General features: G+C 41.6%; 1 protein-coding gene across 2 annotated transcripts in view; it reads left to right on the top strand.

Annotated features, from left to right (window-relative positions):
* LOC135203205 (cullin-associated NEDD8-dissociated protein 1-like) overlaps window positions 1-23140 on the top strand; it is a 123733-nt gene that overhangs the window by 695 nt on the left and 99898 nt on the right. For both annotated transcript variants that reach the window (XM_064232956.1, XM_064232957.1), the window contains exon 2: window positions 8682-8851. In XM_064232956.1, the coding sequence (XP_064089026.1) occupies window positions 8682-8851 (170 nt within the window). The remainder of the gene's footprint in view (window positions 1-8681; window positions 8852-23140) is intronic.

The raw sequence follows: 23140 nt of genomic DNA, 5'->3' as shown, positions 1-23140 counted from the left end.
GTTGATCTCACTAGCTAATTGAACTATCAAAGCCACTTCATTTTGCTTTTTACTCCCATCCTATCAAACAAGCAAATATAGGAAAAATGGTGGTAGATCTATAGTATTATTCCTCGGCAGCCTAGACCATGGCAGTTGCGGTTATCTATACAGTTTTACCTCCTAAACAAGAATCTTAAGTAATATTTATTCTGACTACTGTAATTTACCCCCGGGGGCTAGTACTAAACACGGCTAAATACATTGGACGCCCCAATCCCTAGTGGATTTCGTATCCACGGTTACATTCCTTGCAGTCCGTGTGGAACTATTCTGTAGAATTACCAAAATGTTATAAATCAATTATAATTTTCATTTTCATTTCTCTACCTGAGCGTTGCTACGCTAAGAATCATAGTAATATGCTGCCATTTAGATTGTGTACTCCTACAGTTTAGGGGTCCAAATTCACTGCTCCCTTGTGTTTGTTTAAGTTTTCTTTCCTATTTTCATTTTCTTCTTTTGACAGATATGCAAACATAAGTATTATTATTTGCAAAAAAAAAAAATTAGCAGTTTATCTGCTTACACAGGTAGAGGTTGTAAAAAAACAAAGGAACTTAAGCTCTGCACCTGACGTGAATAGTGTAGTGTGCCCACAATTGTTTGTGCAATGAGCACATAGGAACCTGGCATGGGCTCTTGTCTTTTAGCAGCCACTTTTTTGTTAACCCAAGAGGTGTTAGGTGGTTGTTACCAAAGGACGACGGCAATATTATGCATTAGCAATATCAGTAATGGAACCAATATTTTCTTGCTCATTTTTTAACATCCCCTAATGTTATACATGGTTGTATTCTCCTTGTTTCGCGGATTAATAATAAAAAATGAAATACAAGATATTTAGAAAATTGATATTTAAAACTAATATATTTTGGAAAGAAAACTTTCTTTTCAAAGAATGCATTTTAGTTTTGGAATTCTTTATGCCGTATTTTCTGAGATAATTTCACATTTTTTTCTTGACAATATTACTCTTTAGCTATTCAAGAAACACCTATAAAATTGCAAAATATATATAGCAGTTATTAATTGGTTGAATCGGTGTATATGTGTGTATATGTTAACGGACATATGCAAACTTACTTATAAACCAAAACTTACTTTTAAACCTATATTACTATCATCACTGTCGCTATAATTATGTCTCTATATCAGTATTTGATTGAAAAGAACAAGCATCATCATCAAAAGCCATTGTCACCAAAATTTACAATATAAACAAAGATTTATATATATATAAATTTCGAACATTGTAAATTCAAGATATGAAAGCCTCCCTGGTCCTGCCCCCCGGGGTTGACAGAAGGTTTACAATTATGCTATTTTGATACCAATGATTAAGAGAAATCTTGCATCTTTATGTCCAAGAATGAGCTGAACGGCTGGTTAGACTGTTGACGTCACTGAAACAGAGCTAAGGGGAGGGGCTAAATTAATTGCGATATTTGAAAATAAAGCGTCAATCATATTGACGTCGTCCTTTTGCAGCATGTAAAGCGTCGATTTTAGCGACGCGCCGCACCTTGTGGGTTAAATCTGAAAAAGTGAGCAGTTTATTTGATTACAGAAGCAGAGATTTAAGATTGTTTCAAAATTCAATGGGTCTCTATCCCCAAAGACATTTTGGTTTATTTAGTTCCCCCCCTTTATCCCATTTTTTTTTTTTTTTTTATTTTTTTTTTTTTTTTTTTTTTTTTTTTTTTTTATTTATTTTTTTATTTTTTTTTTTTTTTTTGTACAATCTGTTTCTGCAAGCAGATCAACTATTTTCTCATTGTCTTCTGTGATGCAATACATATTTGGTAAATCATTTTGCTGATCTTGATGTGACTTTATGTAATGCAGTGACTGTGGACCCCTAAACTTGGATTACTGTAACTTCATTTTACTTCTTATTGCCATCCTATCAGAATCAAATAAATACAGAAAAACTTTACAAAAAAATGATAATTTTCACACCTGGATCTCACTACTTGACTGTTGTACCGCCAAGAATCATTACATGCTGCCATTTAAATTGTTCAAAAATATCCTGGCACCAGTGAAATACTTCTATATAGTAACCTAGGCAATATACAAAGCATTGGAATGTCAGGCTAAGAGTTTGCAAAGTGATGGCCCTTGAGCAACCAATTTTTGGTTTCTGAAATGAAACAACAGAGCTCTGTACTCCAGATCTACATAAATTCTATATAATTAAATGTAATGCCTGTAAGGAACAAGCGAATGCCATTATTTATTGAATTAATACCCAGCTTCCTTGAGATCTTGAATTGGCAGCATGAAGTCCAAATGGTAAAGTTTTATGATTGTTGTAATTACATTTAGCTGATGTGCCTTCTATTGTAGCAAAGCTTTAGATAATGCTATTTTTTTTCTGGTTTCTTGTTACCAAGTCTAATATACAGAAATATGATAAATCAGAGCAAGGTTTCCTAAGTCAGGTTAGGAAGGTAAGGTCTGGTTGGGTCAGGACACATCATTCTAGGAAATGTTAGGTTTGGTCAGTTTGGCAATTGTAATACCCAATGAAGTTTAGCGGTTGAATTCTCCTACTGTTTGCTACAGCGTAAGAACTCTTGCTTTGAATCTGGATGTGAGTAAATTAAAAAGGAAGCTGTGTACAAGTTTGGTAATATTTTGGAATTTGGGGTAGTATGCAGAAGAGTGAGGCTGAGGTAGATGTAGGTAATTTGAACCTACCACTATAAAGAGGTAGCCTAGGACAGTCGATGTGCTCAATGTTGTTACTTTGTAGGGGTCCAGTGGGGCAAAGCCCCCAGGCCAGGTCAGGGCATGGCACGGTGGCACCCTAAGTCAGGAAGGTAAGCTCTGGTTAGCTCAGGGTGAAGGTTGTTTTGGTTAGGTTATCGTGTCCAAATGGAAATATAATCCCAAGTCAGGTTAGGAAGGTAAGGTCTGGTTGGGTCAGGACACATCATTCTAGGAAAGGTTAGGTTTGGTCATTTTTCACTGTCAGATTTCACACTCCTGCCTGATCTCCCATTAGGCATCTGCTCAGGATTTAGTTTTCACTGATTTGCCCTGTTAATATAACCAGTCTTGTGTGGCCTCCAGTATTGAATTGAATTTTAACAAGCTCTCCCAGATATGCAAACCCTCAAGGAGCTATATGTTCCATGGAAGGGAGCGGCTGAGGAATGATGGGGTAGGGGGCCCGAGGGGTATGTAGAAGGTACAAGTTGGCAAAGAAGGGGTGGGGGTGTTAGATAGAGAGACCTAAATGTAAATATCAATTGATCAACAATGACTACTTCTACTTCAGCAGCAGGAAAAATCAATTTCCAAGGTAAAAGCAAGAATAAGGTTTGAACAATGACTAAATCACAAAAGCACTTACCTTAAGTAATGAACACATAAGTCTTCATTCATTCCTCATATATAGGGTAGGCAAAAACTCAATGTTCACATTGAAAAATTATATAAACTGAAATCACGTTAATTAATAGACCTATAATCACATTCAATTGGGAAAATTCAGCGGCTTTAAGAATAAAAAGATCGCTGTGTTAAGTAGACTGTAACTTGTAGTTAACTAATGTGAAAAAAATTGGCTTAGCTGTAGTGCGTAATTTTAAAGATTCTTGGCAAGAAGGGTTGTGTACTAGCAAGAGGTAATATTGCGCTGTGCATGCTCACCACTGGGGTTACTGAAGGTTAGCAATGTTTAAAGGGTGGTACCCCACCCATAACCTCGCTTTCCCATGGGTCCCCCTTACCATGGGATAAAATTCTGGGGTAATAATTCCTCCTGTGGCCTTCCCCACCCAAAACCCCACTTTCCCAATGGATGCTCCTTACCATAGGGTAGATTTCTAAGGTAAATTACTGGTTAATTACAGCCGACCCCTAAAAACTAAGTAAATTGTTAAAAAAAAAAATATGGGAAACTGCAATTTCGAAAGAAATACCTGCCACATAGTTATTAGCTAGATCTACCAATTATTTTAGTATAGCTTTGGTCAATGATGATTTAAAATGGAACAGATAGTTGTTCCTACACGATATACAAACCTACGGTCCTTTACGCTAGGAATGACTTTACGGTGAAGCTCGAACATGGTTGTTAAATTCTTGAACAAGGTGGTTAGGCAGTAACTACCATCTGTTAGGCGGGTAAACCTGCCTGGCTGGTTGAGGAAGCTCCTCCCATTCCGGAGAGCAGTACCCTTGGATGCGAGAGGAGTATCCTTTATGTTCATATTTTCTTCCCTCTACTGGCTAACAGTGAGCAATAATAGATCACTGCAGTGGATGATTGGATATCTTCATGCTGATAGAAGGATCTTCTATCAAGGAGAACACCTGGAGTCTGTTCTCTCCCTGGCTCTTTCTGTCCTTTGGACAGATTCCAATTAGCAGTCCCCTGTGGGGTCTACATTTTGAGAGCCCCAAGTGCATATTATTTGAAGAGGGACCCTTCCTTGATAATCGTTTGACAAATTCAGTAGCCTTGCCGAGCGCTGGAGTTCCTTGGAATTTCTAGCACTCTAGGAGTGTTCTGGTCTTCTATGATCTGCAAACACTCGAGCGAAATGAGACCTGCCTTTTGAAGGGTGATATTGAAGACGATCTATGCAAATCAGCTATCCTCTTCGCCAGTGCTGGAGAGAGACAAGATGCAGTCTTGAAAATTAAAATTCTGTCTGATGATTCTCACAAGGGCTTGTGTCCCCTAAACGAGACTCAAATGCCATCCAGAGGCCTAGGCCCCTGTGTCTGGTGAGCTCCTAAGACTGAACCAGGAACATAGGCCTTCGCTGAAGTCTGGGTAGAAATCTCTGTAGAGTTCCTCTTATTCGCCTTGCCGTATCCAGTGTAACCCAGGAAGTAGAGGGAACAGGAGAGGAGGATTGAATGTTCTCATCGCCCTGCTGGTGGAACCAGTAGGAGGGGTCGGTTTGCATGCGATCATCAGCTTGAGGTGATAATGGCAATGTAAGTCTAGGAAAGTGTCTTCACCTTCTGAAGACAGAGAAGAGGTTCTCACTTTTTTTATGCCATGCATCAGTCATCTCCAAGGTCAAAACCTTACATGAAGAGGACTGCACAGAGGACCTCTTCTCAGAATTTCTTGATGTTTTGTCTCGAGACAAGCATTTCTTCATTGAATCTGTAGCAACACCAATGCTAGTGTTGACAGGCGAGGCCATATCACTGTCTGACTTGCGCCATTCTCCTGTCCTGCGCCAGAATCAGGACAGTGAGATGTCTCTCCAGCACCGATTTTTGGATGCACAATATCCATAGAGGTTTGTACATTAAGAGTCTGGTGAACTCAACGGAATTCTCCCTGTCCACCTTATACCTCGTGGCAAAAGCGAGAGGGTCTGGTGACCAGGTAAGAAAAAGGGGCACTCTACCTGTCCTTCTAGAAGAACCAACAGGAGTGGTAGCTTGGGCCGATCATCAATGTATGATGAGAAAAGTAGAAAGTTCACTCAGACAGAGCTGAGCATTCGATTTGGCCAATCCAGACAGGTTGAGCCAAATCAAGTGAGCTGAGCAGATCACAACAACGCAACTTTGAGTGGTAATCGTCAGCTAAGAGCTATTGCTTCCTCCCACGTTCACTAATCTCCTTTAAGGCCGAAGCCCCTCAAGAAAAAGTACAAGTGAGATTCTGCGTCTGCTGTAGTACATGCTCAGACCCTAAGATCCAAGACACAAGGATGGAACCTGACCACACACTCAAGAAAGTGTTGGCAGGCAGTGTTGAAACATCTAAGTGTCTCGGCACTTCTTCATGTACCCACACCAGACTGGAGAGCGAACTCCCCTGTGCTGGTAAAGAATTCTCTCGCCCTCCGAGCACTCATGATTCCAAAGAATCAGAACGCTTGGTGAGTACCAGTACTTATGATGAATTCAAGCTCTCATCAAGACTCCTGACTCAATCATGGGGAGTGTCTTGTCTCGCCTGAATGCTCAGAATTCCCAAGAATTCAAGCATTCAGTGAGTCTCCCGAATCCTGTAAGAACAATCACTGGGGGTGCCATCTCTCGCCCTCCGAACACTCACTATTCCAAAGAACCCAAGTGCAAAGCGAACACCAGAAATTCTAATGAATTCAAGCACTCAGTCCCGCCTGAGTGCTCGGAAATTACAAGAAACCAAGCACTCGGTGAGCACCATAAATTCCAAGGAATTCAAGCCTCAGCGAGTCTCCCGAATTTTTTAAGAACAATCATCAGAAGTGTCTAATCTCACCTGAGTGCTTGAAGACCACAAGAAACCAAGCACTCGGTGAGCACCATAAGTTCCAAGGAATTCAAATGCTCAGCGAGATGACTGAATCTCGTAAGAACGATCATGGGGAGTGCTCCTCTTTCGACTTCCGACTTCCGAAGAAGTCGAGGAGGCCGACTTCCGAAGAAGTCGAGGAGGAACAGGCACAGAACCAGTCTTAGATGCAGACATCTAAGAACTGGATTGAAAGTGCGATTGAATAGAAGGCACACTACTTTGCTCCCAAAAATGCAAGACCCCATAGAAGAATGCAAATTGGGTCCCATCCCCAAGGGTAGGACGATCCACAGAAAACCACTGCCACCTCAGAGAGATGCATTCCCTTAGAAGTTCTGTAGAGCTTTCAAAGGGAAACTTTTCCCCACTTCTCCAGGTGTTCAAATCCTCAGAATCAAGGCACCAGGTGGGAACCTGCTGAGTACTCAGCGAGTGCTAGCTGTCGTGTTGCAGGAAGAGATGAAACACCTGGATGTCTCGCCCTTTCTCCAGCCCTGTGCTTAGCCCTGTGCCTGAACAGGTACGGTTAGAGGTCTCTCCGTCAACAGTTCGGGATGCTCATGAATCTTTAGAAACATGACCACTTTGAACAACTGGCAACGACCACCCGACACAGCTCCCGTCTAGAGGCGAACCTCTAGACTGGTTGCAGGGATGCAAACTGAAGCTTGCGCCCCCACAGCTCTCGATGCCCAAAACCCAGGAGCATGCAAATCAGTTCCCAAGCCGGAAGGTTTGGAAGACCTGACGAGATAACCTATTGCTTACTCGGGAGGAGGCAGCCCCCTAGAAATCCTGTAGTAGGCGACTTCTTAGTTGGGGGGAGAAGCAGCCTTCCTCTTCTTTGGCTGAAGGGACCTCCTCGAGTCTCAGAAAAGGAAGGGATGGGCAGTGGAGGACAACGTTCTTCCACAGTGCTTCTTCTACAGGATGATGATCAGACATCAGCAGCAGGTGTTAGAAGCTGTCCCGTGGGAGGTCGTCAGGACAACAGTAGGAAATTAACATGTGGCACAACAAGTGTAACTGAACACACATACAGGGATCAGTGCCGCAGCATGGAATGTCGCAGATACACTCCCGAGGGTTATGATAACCAACAATATAATGCTGTGTTCTATGACTGCTCACTGTTAGCCTGAAGAAAAAAAAATATGATTAATAGAAAGAAAGTCCTCTTGTCTCCCAAAGGGCACTGCCCTTCTGCCTTCCATGCTTGACAAGTGAGCGGAGATGGTGAGGGAGACATTTTTCCCGAAAGAGAAAACACCGAAAGGAAAGAATAATTGTAGAGAAAAACAGAGGGTGAACACTAAAGTTTTTTCCCACTAAATTTTCGTACAGCAGAAGCGCAAATGTCATATTAGATAACCAGTCAACTTACTGTTGGGCACTTAATATCAAAATTTGTGAGGATGTGATAAGGGTGTATGGTACACCCTTGCCTCAGGCCTCGAGACATATGCTGGGTTAAGGCGTTGCAAGGCTATCACAGTACTACTGGGCTTGAATATTAATACAGTGAACCCTAGTATTCGATCACTGGATTCGCGGACTCATACGTATATTTGCGGATTTCTCTTTGGAACATATACCCCCATTTTTCGTTGAAATTCTTCCATTCATGATATTATTCTGTGACAAATAACCACAAATTCCTTCTTTTTTTTTTTTCAATAAAATTTCATCATAAAAAGCACTGTATGATAAAACTATTAAAAAACCAGGTACGTTTAAAAAATTTAGTGGGTATTTCTTGAGTTTTAACTAACAAAATAGGCAGTTTTAAGCATTTTTATAGGGCTTTCAACTATTTGTGGGGGGGAAGGTGTCTGGTACACATCCCTCATGGATATGGGAGGGACACTGTAAATATCAAACACAGTATGTATATTCAATATATGAAACAGTAAAAGGAAAGATCCCACTGGGAAAAAGCAAGTTTAACAACAGTCAAGCAAGAGCTCATGAAAACTTGCATGACAGCTGAAAGAAAAGTGGGATGTTTACATCCAAGCAGGCGGATCTTCCCACCTAACTGATGGTGGTTACGTACTGCCTAACCACCTTGTTCAAGAGTTTTAACAGCTATTTTCCAGCTTCATAGTAAGCAATAACCATTGTAAAGGACCGAGGGTTTGTATATCGTGTAGGAACATATATTGATATAAGAATGGTTTGTGAAATAGATTTTACTTGTAAGAGTAGAGTAGAAGATAGATGGGATATGTTTTTTAAATCATAGATCTGCACAGTGTAATTGCAGGTATATTTTTATTGTAGAGTTGTTTCAGGTATGTTAGTGAGGTATACCATGAAAACAAACATATTTTGAATGTTAGATTTTTAATGCTGCAATTTCACCCTACAGATGACGAGTACAGATAAGGACTATCGATTTATGGCTACCAATGATTTGATGACAGAACTTCAGAAAGACTCTATAAAACTGGATGATGATTCTGAGCGGAAGGTTGTAAAAATGCTTTTGAAGCTTTTGGAGGACAAGAATGGAGAAGTACAAAACCTTGCTGTTAAATGGTAAGTTGACATTATTTGTTCTTTTTGACCAATGAAGTTATAATGGTATTTTCAGTACAGTGGATCCCTGCTTATTTGCAGTTTGGTAACCGTGGATTCTGTTATTCACAGACTTTTTCATTGAAAAAAATTAATTGATTACTATATTTTCATGTTATTTTTATGACTGAATACATTTAATCATAAAAGATCTATTTAGTCACAAAAATAACATAGAAATAGGCAGTTTTAAGCATTTTTAGAGAGTATTTGGTGTTCTAGCTATTAAAATACACAGTTATAAGCATTTTTAGAATGGTTCGAATGTATCCTGGATTTTCGGTAATCTTGAGTGGTTGTGGTACCTAACCCCTGTGAATACAGGGTGTCCACTGTATGCATACAGTAATGCCTCAGTCTTATGTGATTTGAGTTGCTCGAATTCACAATAGTAGAAGCTTTTCATTGGGATCTAACTATCATTTGCAAGTATTTCACAAACACGAAAATGCAACGTTTTCAAATCCTGGAGAAACCCTGCAAAGCTTTTGTTCAATTTAGGTTTTGTTCAATTTTTTTATGTAATTTGTAAGTTTTCAAGCTTTTATGTGTAAATTAAATAACATTAAATAATAAAAATAATAATTCTCTCTCTCTCTCTCTCTCTCTCTCTCTCTCTCTCTCTCTCTCCTCCTCCATCCTTCTCTCTCTCTCTCTTCATCTCTTCTCTCTCTCTCTCTCTCTCAGACGAGAGAATTTTTGTGTACTATGTTTATTTATCAATATATTCAAATATCAACTGCCTGTTCAGTTTGGAATTACTTAATGTTCGAACCGGCGCTTCGATGATGGGCTGTTGTTTTCTCACCCTGCCCACCTTTTTATATGCTCTTCAGGAGGAAACTACCCTCTCCATTTACATTTTAATGTTACACTGATGATGAACACCGTTCAGGTGTTTTAAAGTCTTGTTTTATTTTTTCATAGAAATATATCTTAACCCTCTTACGCCGATTGGACGTATTAAACGTCGAGTCAAAATGTCTCCCGTATGCCGATTGGACGTATCATACGTCGGCTCAAAAAAGTTTTTTTAAAAATTCGCGAGGAAAAATACTTATAGGCCTACCAGCCGAAAACTTTGAATCACGCGCCTTGGGGGATGCTGGGAGTTCACGGATCAGGCGTTGTTTTGTTACAATCGCTACGCAGGCGCGCAAGCGCGAATTTCTTTCTTATCGCACTAAAAAGTATCAGTGACACATCTCAAAAATTATTTCGTCACTTTGACATAATTTTTGCACCATCTTAAATTATCCTTTACATGAAGTATTATATATGAAAATGTGCGCAATTTCATGTAAAATACAACAAATAAATACTCATAATTGTAGCTTTATCACTTTTTTTGAAATATTTTCATATAAATACGATAAGTGCAAAAATTTCAACCTTTGGTCAACTTTGGCTCTACCGAAATGGTCGAGAAACGCAATTGTAAGCTAAAATTCTTATATTATAGTAATATTCAATCATTTGCCTTCATTTTGCAACAAATTGGACATCTCTAGCACAATATTTCGATTTATGGTGAATTTATGAAAAAACTTTTTCCCTACGTTCGTGCGATAACTCTTCCGATAAATTTTTTCGTGCGATTGTCCTAATGTTTGCACCCTTTTAAATTTGCCGTTACATGAAGTTTTATATATGAATGTGCGCAATTTCATGCACAATACAACAAAAAACAACCCATGGTTGTAGCTTTTATCAGTTTCGAAAATTTTATTTTAATATAAAATAACGTTAAGTGCAAAAATTTCAACTTTCGTGAACTTTGACTCTACTGAAATGGTCGAAAAACGCAATTGTAAGCTAAAACTCTTATATTCTAGTAATATTCAATCATTTACCTTCATTTTGCAACGACTTGGAAGTCTCTAGCACAATATTTCGATTTATGGTGAATTTATGAAAAAAAAAACATTTTCCTTACGTCCGCGGGGTAACTCTTCCGAAAAAATCAGAATTTTTTTGTGTGATTGTCGAATGTTTGCACCATTTAAAATTAGCTGTTACATAAGTTTTGTATATGAAAATGTGCGCAATTTCATGTAGAATACAACTAAAATGATTGAAGGTTGTAGCTTTTCTCTTTTTTTGAAATATTTTGCTATAAATCTCGATAAATAGAAAAAAAATCACGTTCGGTCAAATTTGACTACCGAAATAGTTGAAAAACACAATTGTAAGCTAAAACTCTTACGGCCTAGTAATATTCCGTCATTTTTCTTCATTTTGAAACAAATTTGAAGTCTCTAGAACAAATATTGTGAATTTTTTATGGTGAATTTTTTTTTTTTCAAAAAATATATTTACCTTCACTCCGCTCGCCGATTCGCGGCCGCAAGTCTCTGAAATACGTACATCACATTATCCTAATATTTGCTCCTTTTCATATTAGCCGTTTTGTTCATGAAACTTACCTGTCAGATATATATATATAGCTGTATTCTCCGAAGTCCGACAGAATTTCAAAACTCCCGGCACACGCAGTGGGCGGCCAGGTGGTTAGTACCCATTCCCGCCGCTGGGAGGCGGATATCAGGAATCATTCCCATTTTCTATTCAGATTTTTCTCTGTCGCGGTAGTGAAAACACCTGTTTCCACTACCGCCTAGGATTTTGAAACTTCATTAGCCGCTTAAGTATCCTACTTATTTTTTTGAATGATTGACTTGGATTTGTGGCTAGGCATACGCTATCATAAATTAATTAAAATTTTTTCATTGCATATGATGTCTGAATCTAGTTAGCCTAGTTCCAGACTTTGTTGTCTGCAACGGGTAAGGGGAGGCTACCGAAACCTTCGGTAGACACTCGCTTAGTATACATGACGTTACATGTTTTCTTTGTTGAAAAGATCAATGTAATTAGTGTAATGTTGACTGATTCCGAAAGAGACGTATGATTCGTATGTACGCAAATTAGAGCGTGATAGAATCAGGAGGTCTTCCTCCACAGTAACAGAAGTTAGGATAATGAACCTACTAACCTCCAGTAGACTTTATTTTTGGGTTTTGCCTAACCCTGTGGTATGGCTTAACGGGCCTAGAGGAAGTTCTGTGAGAAGTAATGCCCTTTCTATTATGGTGGATTACATCAAGTAAGCTTGAAAAAGTGCTCGCTCTCCAATCAGGTTGTTTGTGAGTGTAGTGATGTTGATTTTGCCCCTAGTGTTGTGGAGGGGCGTCAGATCGGCCTTATAATGCCTCTAGGTCTAGACCTCTGTCGGACTCCCAGAAAACCAGGGAGAGGGCATGTCGAAAGCCGAAGGATTTATTACGAGGAACCCCCACCGATCTGGCGTCCCTTCGGCAAGACCTGAAGACGCTTCTCAGGCTGCCAAGATCGTGCACGTGCACGAATCCTGAAGGATTGCTTCTCGTCCTCTGAGGCGTCCTCCCGTACAGGGGTTGGAGCTCTCGGAAGGACTCGCGCCCCTTTAAATAGAAGCTTATTGAGGAGGACGCTTCACGTCCTCTCTCTATTGTCGTGCGATTGTAATCGCCGCCTTAACAATTTGACGACTTTCCAACACATGGGAGAAAGAAGAAGGAAATAGGAAGAACGCTGTTAAGCGCCCAGATCGCCTTATCATTCTTACTGTGAAAAGGAAGAAGGCGTACCCTAAGGCGTCCTTTTGAGTGCGTTTCTGGAAGTGTCGATGAGCGTGACAGAGACGCAAGATGTCGCACAAGCTGGCCGCCGTCTTTGTCAGGAGTTGCGAACGTCCATAATACTCGTACCGGACGACGATCACCGTACATCGGCTTATGACTAGCACGCTTCATGAGCGGCGCTCCCCTTCCCCGAAGGCAGGACGCTTTTGAGGACGCTTTCGGGACGCCTCCGTATTTTTGATAAGCAACAGTCATGTCGAAGTTTTTACCAAGACGTAACGGGAGAAACCTTGGTTTCTTAATAAGAATCTTATCGACGTTTGGGTATGATGGCGGATAGGAAATATCTACTTCCTTCCGTAAACCCTAGAGATGAACAGGAATTCTGTCTCTTCCGCGATTTTATGAGGAAATTACGAAGATTTAAAGAGTTTCCCTGGGATTAACTTCCTTCCTTAAGGAAATATATTCTCTTTCTATCGTTCTATTAACGAAAAGAACGAAGATAGTAAAAGTTTTTTCCTTTCTCTATCTGCCTCGCAGGGAAAGAAGGTAGTAGAGTATCTGCTGTATGATAATACGATACGGTCAAATCATAAGCACATACCGTAGTTTACTTCTTTGCTGTGCAACTCTATTACCAGTATCCTTACAGGACTTTCCAATAGGAAGGACTACGCTTAAAGGGATTGTTATGACAATACCTAATTAGCTTCTAGATTTATCGAAGTCTTGTTTCGCTTAAATATACATTAATAAAAGAACTTCCTGAAGTTCGATAATAATTTTATGATTCCTTTATTGAATGGAGTAGCTGGCAACTCTGGAAGAGTAAGGCCAGACAGCTAACGGAGGGGCTGCTATCGCTTAGACCAACGCGTAACCATCTATTGCTCAGTCATGAGAGGTCGGTCCTGCGGGATGGAATGACTAACCGTATCTCTCCCCTACAATCGCGGTCTTAGCGCCTCGGATTGAGGGGATAGTTAAGCAAACATAAATAAAATATTGTCTGCCTTTTGCTAACGAAAACGTTCAATAAGAAAAGATATTCCAGCCTTTCAATGCTGATTACCGTAGGTAACATTATAAAAGGAATCTAACGCAGCACACTATATATATATAATGTTCTCATGTCTTACGAAAGCATGGCTTATTAGAGTACATGCTTAGTGAGAAGATGAATGTAGTAGAGAATTCACTTTTAAGTCTACGGTATGGTCAAGTCTTATGGCCTTTCATGCATCAGGGCGCTCGACAAGATCCTCTCTGAGATGCCCTTGGTGTTCTAGGCACCAATACGCTCGTAAGACTCTCGCGAGGACGTCCTCTTGAAGATGCTCAACGTCCTACGCATTGAGACGTGAGGAAGCTTTTGCCGATGCTCGACGTCCTACACAAGAAGAGACGCTCATCAGGACGCTCTGGAAGACGCTCGACGTCATAAACATTGATAAGCTTTTTGGAAGACGCTCGATGTCTTACACATCTGGACGCTCGCCAGGACGCTAGCGAGGACGCTTTTTGAGACGGTCGGCATCCTACACGTCATGTCGCTCAGCAGAGCACTTACCAGGACGTTCTTCAGATGTCTACTTTGCTTTCTACGAAGGGAGCGTTCAATAGAATCCATGACTTGATGAATTCCAGAAAAAACTGTAAGCAGATTTCGGTGTCATAAAACGCCTCGTCTACTTTCGGGACTGCGCTGCCAAAGGGGAACATTAAGGTCCTACCTGTCGTAAGCCCAGTCCCTCTGATTAGGAATCTTGCCCCTTCCTCGATTTCTGCGGGAATCGGGAAAACTATATGCTCGAATTCCTGGATTACTTTCTGTCATGTAAATGGGTTAGTTCTCATTGACAAAGATCTTCATAACATTTTATCGCTTAAGCGGATAAGCTCTCATTAACAAAATTCGAGAGAGCTCTCATTCATTAGTCGGAAGGCTTCCATTCCAGGAAAAAGACTTGTAGACTACGTCCATGAAGTCTTATGTCCAATATCATAAGAAGCTTGAACTGTCCTTTTCGATCCTCGGTTCTCACTTGATCTCCATTCGAATAATGTTAATTCGTTCTCTTGGCAAAGAGAACGAAGACAGTCAATTTCCATTCTCTCTCTCTTCCTCGTCGAGGAAAGAATGTAAGTAGAGAATTTTATGTTCAAGTGACTACAATACTTACGTATTTTATCTTTGCGTCATATTACTAATGTAGGGTTCAAGTCATATACGCATATCATGGTTACCTCTACAGATGGCAACCGAAAGAACGGTTATTGTAAATGTATTTAATCGGTCCTTCCTTCAAACTTCCAGGAGTTTCCGCTGTAAGGACAACGCTAAAGGTATTGTTACAACAACACTAACTCAGCGTCGGCATCTAGCGAATTATGTTTCGCTTAAATATGCCTGCTTGAGAATTTCCTTATCGATAATAGTAACAAACCTATTCCTTCGTAGAAGAGAGTAGCTGTAACTCAGGCAGAATAGTGCGAGACGAGAGGTTGCTGTCATTGTGGATGACGCAGTATATTTAATCGTACTCCAGGCAACTTTCCAGGAGTTTCCGATTTAACATTTGGTTAATTAAGCGTAATGTTACGACAACACAAAATCAGCTTCTGTTATTTAGCGAATTTGTTTCGCTTAAATATGCCAACTTGAGAGTTTCTGTTCAAATAATGTAAAATCTATTCCTTAGATGAATAGAATAGCTGGCAACTCGGCATAAGACTGCGAGAAGGTGAACATAAGCTGCTGCCTGCTGCCTGTGACTGTCACAGTGTCACCAACTCAGTATCAGGTAGCTCGCTGTTAAGCTCAGTCGGTTACGTCTCTCTCTCCCGCGGGATTGATTGACGAACCATATCTCTACCCTACAATCATGACTTTCGCCTCGGGTTGAGGGGATTTCTAGTAATCATGAATAAACACGACTTCCTATTGCTAAGAAATTTTCAACAGAGATATCTCTTAGACCTGTTTTCAGCGCTGCTTACCGCACTGTAACAGAATTCTGTACGAGTTTACCGCGGCATAGCACTATAATAATGCTCTCCTGCTTATGCAAAGCGCAGCCTTATTAGGGAAGGAAGCATGCTTAGTGAGGGAATGGATGAGTCTGCTGGGGACCATTTCCTCGCTGGAGAAGCTTGTTTCCCTGAATAGACTGCAATTCAGACCTCTACAGTTTTTCCTGCAGGAGACTGAAATAACATCAAAGATCTAGAAATAATTCTAAAACATCTCTCAATGGGTTGACGATCACCTCAGGTGATACCGAGAGGGTGCCAGGCATCCGGACAGAGGTACAGAGGTCCTGGCACATAATCTAAGAGAATTGGAAGCAATTTGGTTGGGCCTCCAGTTCCTCGAAGAGTTGAGTGTTTGGTCGATTGGTCCAAATCATCTCAGATAATTTCGCAGCTCTCTCATATCCCAAGAAGAGAGAGATGGTTATCGACATAGGCACGGAAACGTAACGATCCTCAAGAGGTTCGTTACACTATTGCACGTCCGTGCGGATCTTCTCGATCGGCGGCAGCAACTACTGACGTCCTGAAGTAATCCTCGCTTAGAAGTATGTCGAGAGTTGTGGAGGACGTTGGAGACGTCCTTTCGTAGATTTCTTCGCAATATTGAAGACGAAGAAGCTTCCTCTACGTTGCTACCCTTATTCTCGATTCGAGAGCGGTAGCAAATAGAACGCAATCAATATTAGTATGGAATGGGGATAGTTGGTTAGTCTCTTTTCCCCTATTCAAAAGCTTAGGAAATCTGATAAGATAATCGCTGGCGTCAGAGGGAGCGAGAAAGACGCTGATCGCCCCATGTTGGCCTTCGAGAGGCTGGATTCGCAGAGGTCACGTCCTTCAGAGGGCATTTTCCAAGGACCCTTCCCGAGAGAATCGGTCTACTCTAACAGCCTCACTTCGAGAGGTACCTAAACCTCTCCGCTCTGAGTCTGGATGCGTTCAGACTGTCGAGAAGCGAGAGGATTTTCAAGATTAATTACAAGTCTCATTGCCAAAGCAAAGCAGTGCTGCATATTTTGCAGTGTACCAATCGGAGTGGGCCGATTCTGGAGATAGTGCAGGAAGAATGACTGCTCCTACACCTCCACCTCTGTTTAATTACTTTAACCGTCTTCCCTTTCCGTCTGAATTATGGGATAAAGCTAACAGTCCCAACGATTGTAGAATACGGAAATATGTTGTTGACGGCCTCTAGGCTCAGAGATTCGGATCTGTCAAACAACAAAGCCCTTCACGATCTTTGAGGTCTGCGGAAATCTTGATGGAACTTAGACGTAGTCTGAAGTTCTTGATGTCAAAGCATTTCGAACCTCTCCTTTCTGTAAACTTAATACACGTGACCAGAAAGGCTAATTTTCTAACCACTCTAGCTACGGCAATGAGGGTTAGTGAGGTTTTAGCCATCATCAGAGGTTTTGGCTTTAGAGGACATAATTCGGTGTCCTCTAAGCCTTCCGTTCTTGCTAAGAACGAAAACCCGTCTAACCCCCCTTGGCCCAGAGGCCTGGAGATCAAGGGGATGGCACAAATTATTGGGCAAGAGCCACAGAGAGTCCTGTGCCCTGTCGGGGCTCTCAAGTTTATCTTGATAAAACTAAAGAAAGTCAAGGTCATTCGGACAATCTGCGGTGTTCCGTAAAAAGACCAGACTTGCCCATGTCGAAGAACGCCCTGGCGTTATTTTTAAGGAGTCTTTCTAAGAGGCTCATTCGTCATGTTTGAACAAAGATTTGAAACCTTTTAAAGTAAATGCTCACGAGGTGAGGGCGCGGCCTCGGAAGCATTTCAACAGAGCATGACACTCAGTAATATCCTGAGTGCCACGTTTGAGCGAGGCAACTCTGTGTTCGCTTCACACTCCCGACGGGATGTGAAGACGACATATGAGATCTGCGAGTCGCTAGGACCATACATATCCGTAGAAATATTATTGGAGGCAGGAAGCAGCACGAATCCTATCCTATAGAAAAGGGATAGGTGTGCTTTTAACTTTGAAGGGTTGGTCGCTTGAGGCGCTTTCCCTTTCGTTAGCCTAGAAGTTATGGGACTAACTTCGATAGGTTAGGTCAGGTGGTGGTTTTAGCTTCGTTGCCCTCACAGTATGGTCAATATGGTCTAGTCACATTGTGGTCACGCTCCCGTTGACAGATCATCTAGAGCGCACCAACTACACAGGTCACTACCTTGTTGGCAACTCTAGTAAAGCAAAAGCAGACTTCGGTGACAGTAATCAAGAAGTCAGCTATGCTAACAGGTAAGGAATCAGATGTCAATCATCTGCACTTGAGGTGTTTCCTAATCCTTCTATTCTGTCCCTTCCCACCTCCAATGGTGGGATTCAGCTATATATATATCATGACAGGTAAGTTTCATGAACAAAATGTTATTGTTATGATACAATAAAGTTTGTTCATACTTACCTGGCAGATATATATAATTAAAGTAACCCACCACCCCCACCTCCCCTCAGGGGACAGTGGTATTGGAAAAATCTGAATAGAAAATGGGAATGATTCCTGATATCCCGCCTCCCAGCGGCGGGAATGGGTACTAACCACCTGGCCGCCCACTGCGTGTGCCGGGAGTTTTGAAATTCTGTCGGACTTCGGAGAATACAGCTATATATATATATCTGCCAGGTAAGTATGAACAAACTTTATTGTATCATAACAATGAACATTTTTATAGAGTTTCATATATCAAAATGTGCGCAAATTCATGAAGAATACAATAAAAAATAAGTGAAGGTTGTAGCGTTTTCCATCTCCGAAATATGTGCATATCTAAAAAATAAATTTATATAAAAATTTCGACATTCGGTCAAATTTAACTCATCCGAAATGGTCGAAATCTGCAATTTTGTACATGGAACTTACCCAGCAGATATATACTTAGCTATAGACTCCGTCGTCCCCGACAGAAATTCGAATTTCGCGGCACACGCTGCAGGTAGGTCAGGTGATCTACCGCCCCTGCCGCTGGGTGGCAGGAATAGGAACGATTACCGTTCTAGAACCAGATTTTTCTCTGTCGCGGTAGTGTCAACATACGTTGTTGCTACCTCCCTGACTTGATTTTCGTTTTTTCATCGCCATCGACCTTCTGGGCTGTCTTTTGCAGGGAAGTACTGGGTCTTTGGTTTGGCATACGCTTTTATTAACTTTTTAATGAATTTGGCTTCGAAATTTCGAAGAATATATTACGTGAAACTACCGAATTTTTCGGTAGACACTTATATTTTGCAATAAGGGAAATATTGATTTTTTTTTTTTTTTCACTAATACGTGTATAAGTGTTAGAACTTGAGAAGGAAATATAAGATCTAACTTCCTACTTTAGGAAGTCAGAAAGCATATAACTAGATACGCTTCCTTTAGAAGCTTTTTAAGAGCTCTCGTACTAACGAGCAGTTAGAGTATTGACAATTCTAGTAGTTGTTGCATCCTCATCACCTTCTTACTCCACAGAATCTACAAATTCATATGTGCAAATTTGAAGATAAATGGATGGAGCTCAAAAGGCAAGCTCTAAAAAGGTAAGAAGTGAATATAGTGTTCCCAGTGCAGTGGAGGGTGCGTCTGATCGGCTCCGTAGCGCTTCCAGGCCTAGACCTCTTCCAAACTCCCAGACCCAGTGGAGGAGGAAAGTCGACAGCCGCAGGAAGGTAGGGAGAACCCCCCACCGGTCCAGGCGTCCCCCTCGGCAGGTTCTGTAGAACGTCCCAGACTGCCAATAGGATAGCCATTGATAACGGCATCCAAAACCTTAAAAAAGTGCGTCTCTTCATCTTACATCCGAAAAGACGAAGAATGTATGTTTGGAGCGATGATCTAGTGCGTTCTCTGAAAACTAAGAGAACACTGAGCAAGAGCCAGCCGCTGCCAGGAAGCCGCGTTCCAGCAAGCTAGCGTGAGCTACGTTCCTATAGCCAGCAGCGAGGCGCGTTCCAGCTAACAGACTAGCGCGAGCCGCGTTCTAGAAAATTTTTCTTGGCGCAAGGCGCCTTCAAAGAGACGAAGCGCCAGCCTGGCGCAGATTGCGCCAGAAAAACAGAACGGCTAGAGCAAGGAGCCTTACAGTAGAGTGGCAATCAGAACGATGCTTCCATTGAACGTTTCCGGGCAAGAGGCTCTTTCTAAAAGGGGTCTAGTAGGCGCTCGGAACTGTCAGGGCGCACGGGACCTTCCACGCAAGCGGAACGTTCCAGGAGCGAGTCTCCTTTCTACGTGCGGAACAGTCCGGCGCGCGGAACATTCCAGGCTAGGTGCAAGGATCCAGGCACCAGAATATCCTTTCTCTATCTGCCTCGGCAGGGAAAGAAGGTAGTAGAGTATCTGCTGTATGAGAATACGATACGGCAAATCATAAGCACATACCGTAGTTACTTCTTTGCTGAGCAACTCAGTTACCAGTATCCTTCCAGGAATTTCCTAGGAAGGACTACGCTTAAAGGGATTGTTAAGACAACACATACTTACTTCTAGATTTTATTGAGTCTTGTTTCGCTTAGATATGCATTATAAGACTTCCTGAAGTTCGATAATAATTTTATAAGATTCCTTTATTAAATGGAGTAGCTGGCAACTCTGAAGAGTAAGGCCAGTTGGCTAACGAGACTGCTATCGCTTAGACACCAACGCAGTATCATGTAGGTGTCGGTCATGAGTGGTCGGTAACATGTCTCTCTCCTGCGGGATGGAATGAATAACCGTGTCTCTCCCCTACAATCGTGGTTTTTAGCCTCGGATTGAGGGGATGTTAAGCAAACATAAATAAAATATTGTCTGCCTTTTGCTAAGAAGCTTTCAATAAGAAGATATTACAACATTTCAATGCTGTTTACCGTAGGTAACATTTTTAAAGGATTCTAACGCAGCGGAACTCTATATTGTATAATGCTCTCATGCTACGAAAGCATGGCTTATTAGAGTACATGCTTAGTGAAGAAGATGAATGTAGTAGAGAATTCACTTTAAGACTACGGTATGGTCAAGTCTTATGCACATACCGAGGTTACTACAGAATTCCTAGTATCCTTACAAAGGTTTCCTAAATTAATGCTGTTTACCACAATGTGACAGTATTATAAAGGATTCTAATACGGCAGCGCGCGATATATATAATTCTCTCATCCTTTCGAGAATTTTCGCACACACCTTTTTAAATTCGGATATTGCTCAAGAGAAGTTGGTGAGTCGGATGGGAAACATTCTCTTAGTGGCAGAAGTTGTTTCCCTGAATGGACTACTACGTATATAGAAAGTTTTTCCCCACTAAGAACGGAATTAACATGTGAAGGATGTCGGGTACCATAAAGGCATAGATGTTATGGCACATAACCTAAAAAGAACTAGAAGGAAGCGCCAGCCTGGCGCAAATTGCGCCAGAAGCGCCAGCCGCGGCAGAAGCACCATCCAAGATATTTTCTCGTTTTAGCGAGTTATTAACCTAAGAGTCCAGTAGCCTCTCGGACAGCAGGCTCGTAACGGCAAGATTCGTTCCTGATTTCGTTACCCATTTAATCGAAAAGGGGTCGCTTACAAGGAATGATGAAATTATTTATTTTAATCACTTAGGCCAATTCCACGACTCTCTCATATCGCAAAGAGCATCGAGAATCTCTTTTTTTTTCGCCCCTGTTCGCGTTAACAAAAGAGAACCTATTTGGGAACAGACACGGAACGTAACGATCCTTAAGAGGTTCGATGCAAGATTTTTGCATGTCCGTGAAAACCTTCTCGATCGAAGATAATAACTGTTAACGTATGTCTAACATTTATTGAAAAGAGTTGTGAGAACCTGCGAAAGTCTTCTTCATAGATCTCTTTGTAAGGTAGAAGACGAACAGGCTTCCTTTAGACTGCTTCTTTTTCCTCGAACCAAGAGAGGTAGCAATATAAGACATCTTTAAATTTAAAGAAGGGGAATAAACTTTAGCCTTTTTCCCCTAGTTATAAATTCTTAACAGATATTAAGATAACTGGGCGTCAAAGGAAGAGAGGATGTATGCCTCATTTTGGCCTTAGAGAGGTTGGATTCACAGAAGTCACGTTCTTCTCACAGCATGTTTCGCATGCTTTTCAATGTTTTAGTATCTGGATATTCTATCAGAAATCTATTATAAATAGACCTATAAAACCTCTCCACTCTGAGTCTGTCGCGTGCAGACTGACCAGAAGTGGACATGAATGAGAGGTTTTTTTCAAGGTAAATGACAATAGTCATGGCTAAGACATAGAATTGCTGCAGATCGTGCTAGATGGAATGAGGAAACTGTCCTCTCTTCCGATACCTCTGTGAACCACATAGCGAGGTTTTTTTCTTCACTTTCAGAGGGAAGAATCACCTATATATATCTGCTATCAAAGAAACGCAGTAAAAGGCCATACTCTGTCTCTACAAAGGGAATTAGAGATAACAGAGGATTAAGATCTTCGGGATCTTATACGATACCGCAATACGACGAGTAGGATATCATGTACTTCGAATGGGATTTTTTTTTTGTGGCCACAGATTTTCCGTGTTCCGACAAAATGGAAACTGCTCCTCATTTCAAACTTCTTTGAGGAAGTTTATGAAGGAATTCTTTGTTTCTCTTAGCCCTAAACGACCAAGAAGACAAGTTGAATTTTTTTGTGGCATTGGAATCTCGCATCAGATTCAATGGAGACTCGGCAATGGGTTCTTGCCAGCATAGTATGTCTGGCAAAAGAAATAAATCCCTCTATTCCTGACGCAACGCTTTCAGATAGAAGTTTAGTTGCCCAGGCAGGGTACTTACATTTTCATCTACAGAAGAAGAGATGGTTTAAAGTTTGCCTACAGAGTCTTCGGGGTGTGATGAGGGCTCAAAATGCTTCCCAGAGGTATTCAGAAGGATACAATAAGAGCTAGAAATCAGGGTTCCGCCCAATTTCAACTCAGAGTCTCCTTCGACTTCCAGACTCCTTCCCTTCCTTCGGGCAAGGATAGGAAGATTCTGCAACGAGGAACCTCATCAAATGTAAGAAGAGATCTCGTTAGCAAAAGAAGTGTTCACGAAGGATCCTCCTCGGAGGAAGACTCTTCTCTCTCGTATTGTTAGATATCCTGTCGTCTACTGGTGTAGCTGACTAAAATCACCTCCCCTTCCCGCCAGGGGCCAAAAGCTCAAAGGGAAGAATTTCTTCCACCCTTCTCCAGTCTCCTGATAAACTATGTGGTTGTTCAGGACTCTCGGACAATGTAGCGCCAGCCAAGCGCCAAATGCCAATACAGGCGAAAAACGCCAGAGGCGGACAGTTCCAAGGAACTCTGTCATGGTCGGATACTGAGAAGGAGCGGGCCTCCAACCTGGCGCAAATGCACCAGAGGCGAACAAATCGACAGATATAAGAGTGTCCCGATGTGGACATTGCCAGACAGCCTAGAGACACTTCCAAGCTCGAAGCTCCAGCAAGTGTGGAGGAGCCAAGCCAGGCGCGAGGCGCCAGCTAGGCTCTAGGAGCCAGCCAGGCTCTAGGAGCCATGCCAGGCTCTAGGAGCCAGCCAGGCTCTAGGAGCCAACCAGGCTCCTAGGAAGCCAGCCAGGCTCTAGGAGCCAGCCAGG

The sequence above is a fragment of the Macrobrachium nipponense genome, chromosome 33, assembly GCF_015104395.2.
Source record: "Macrobrachium nipponense isolate FS-2020 chromosome 33, ASM1510439v2, whole genome shotgun sequence".
Lineage (NCBI taxonomy): Eukaryota > Metazoa > Arthropoda > Malacostraca > Decapoda > Palaemonidae > Macrobrachium > Macrobrachium nipponense.
This window is presented reverse-complemented; position numbering and strand designations above follow the sequence as displayed.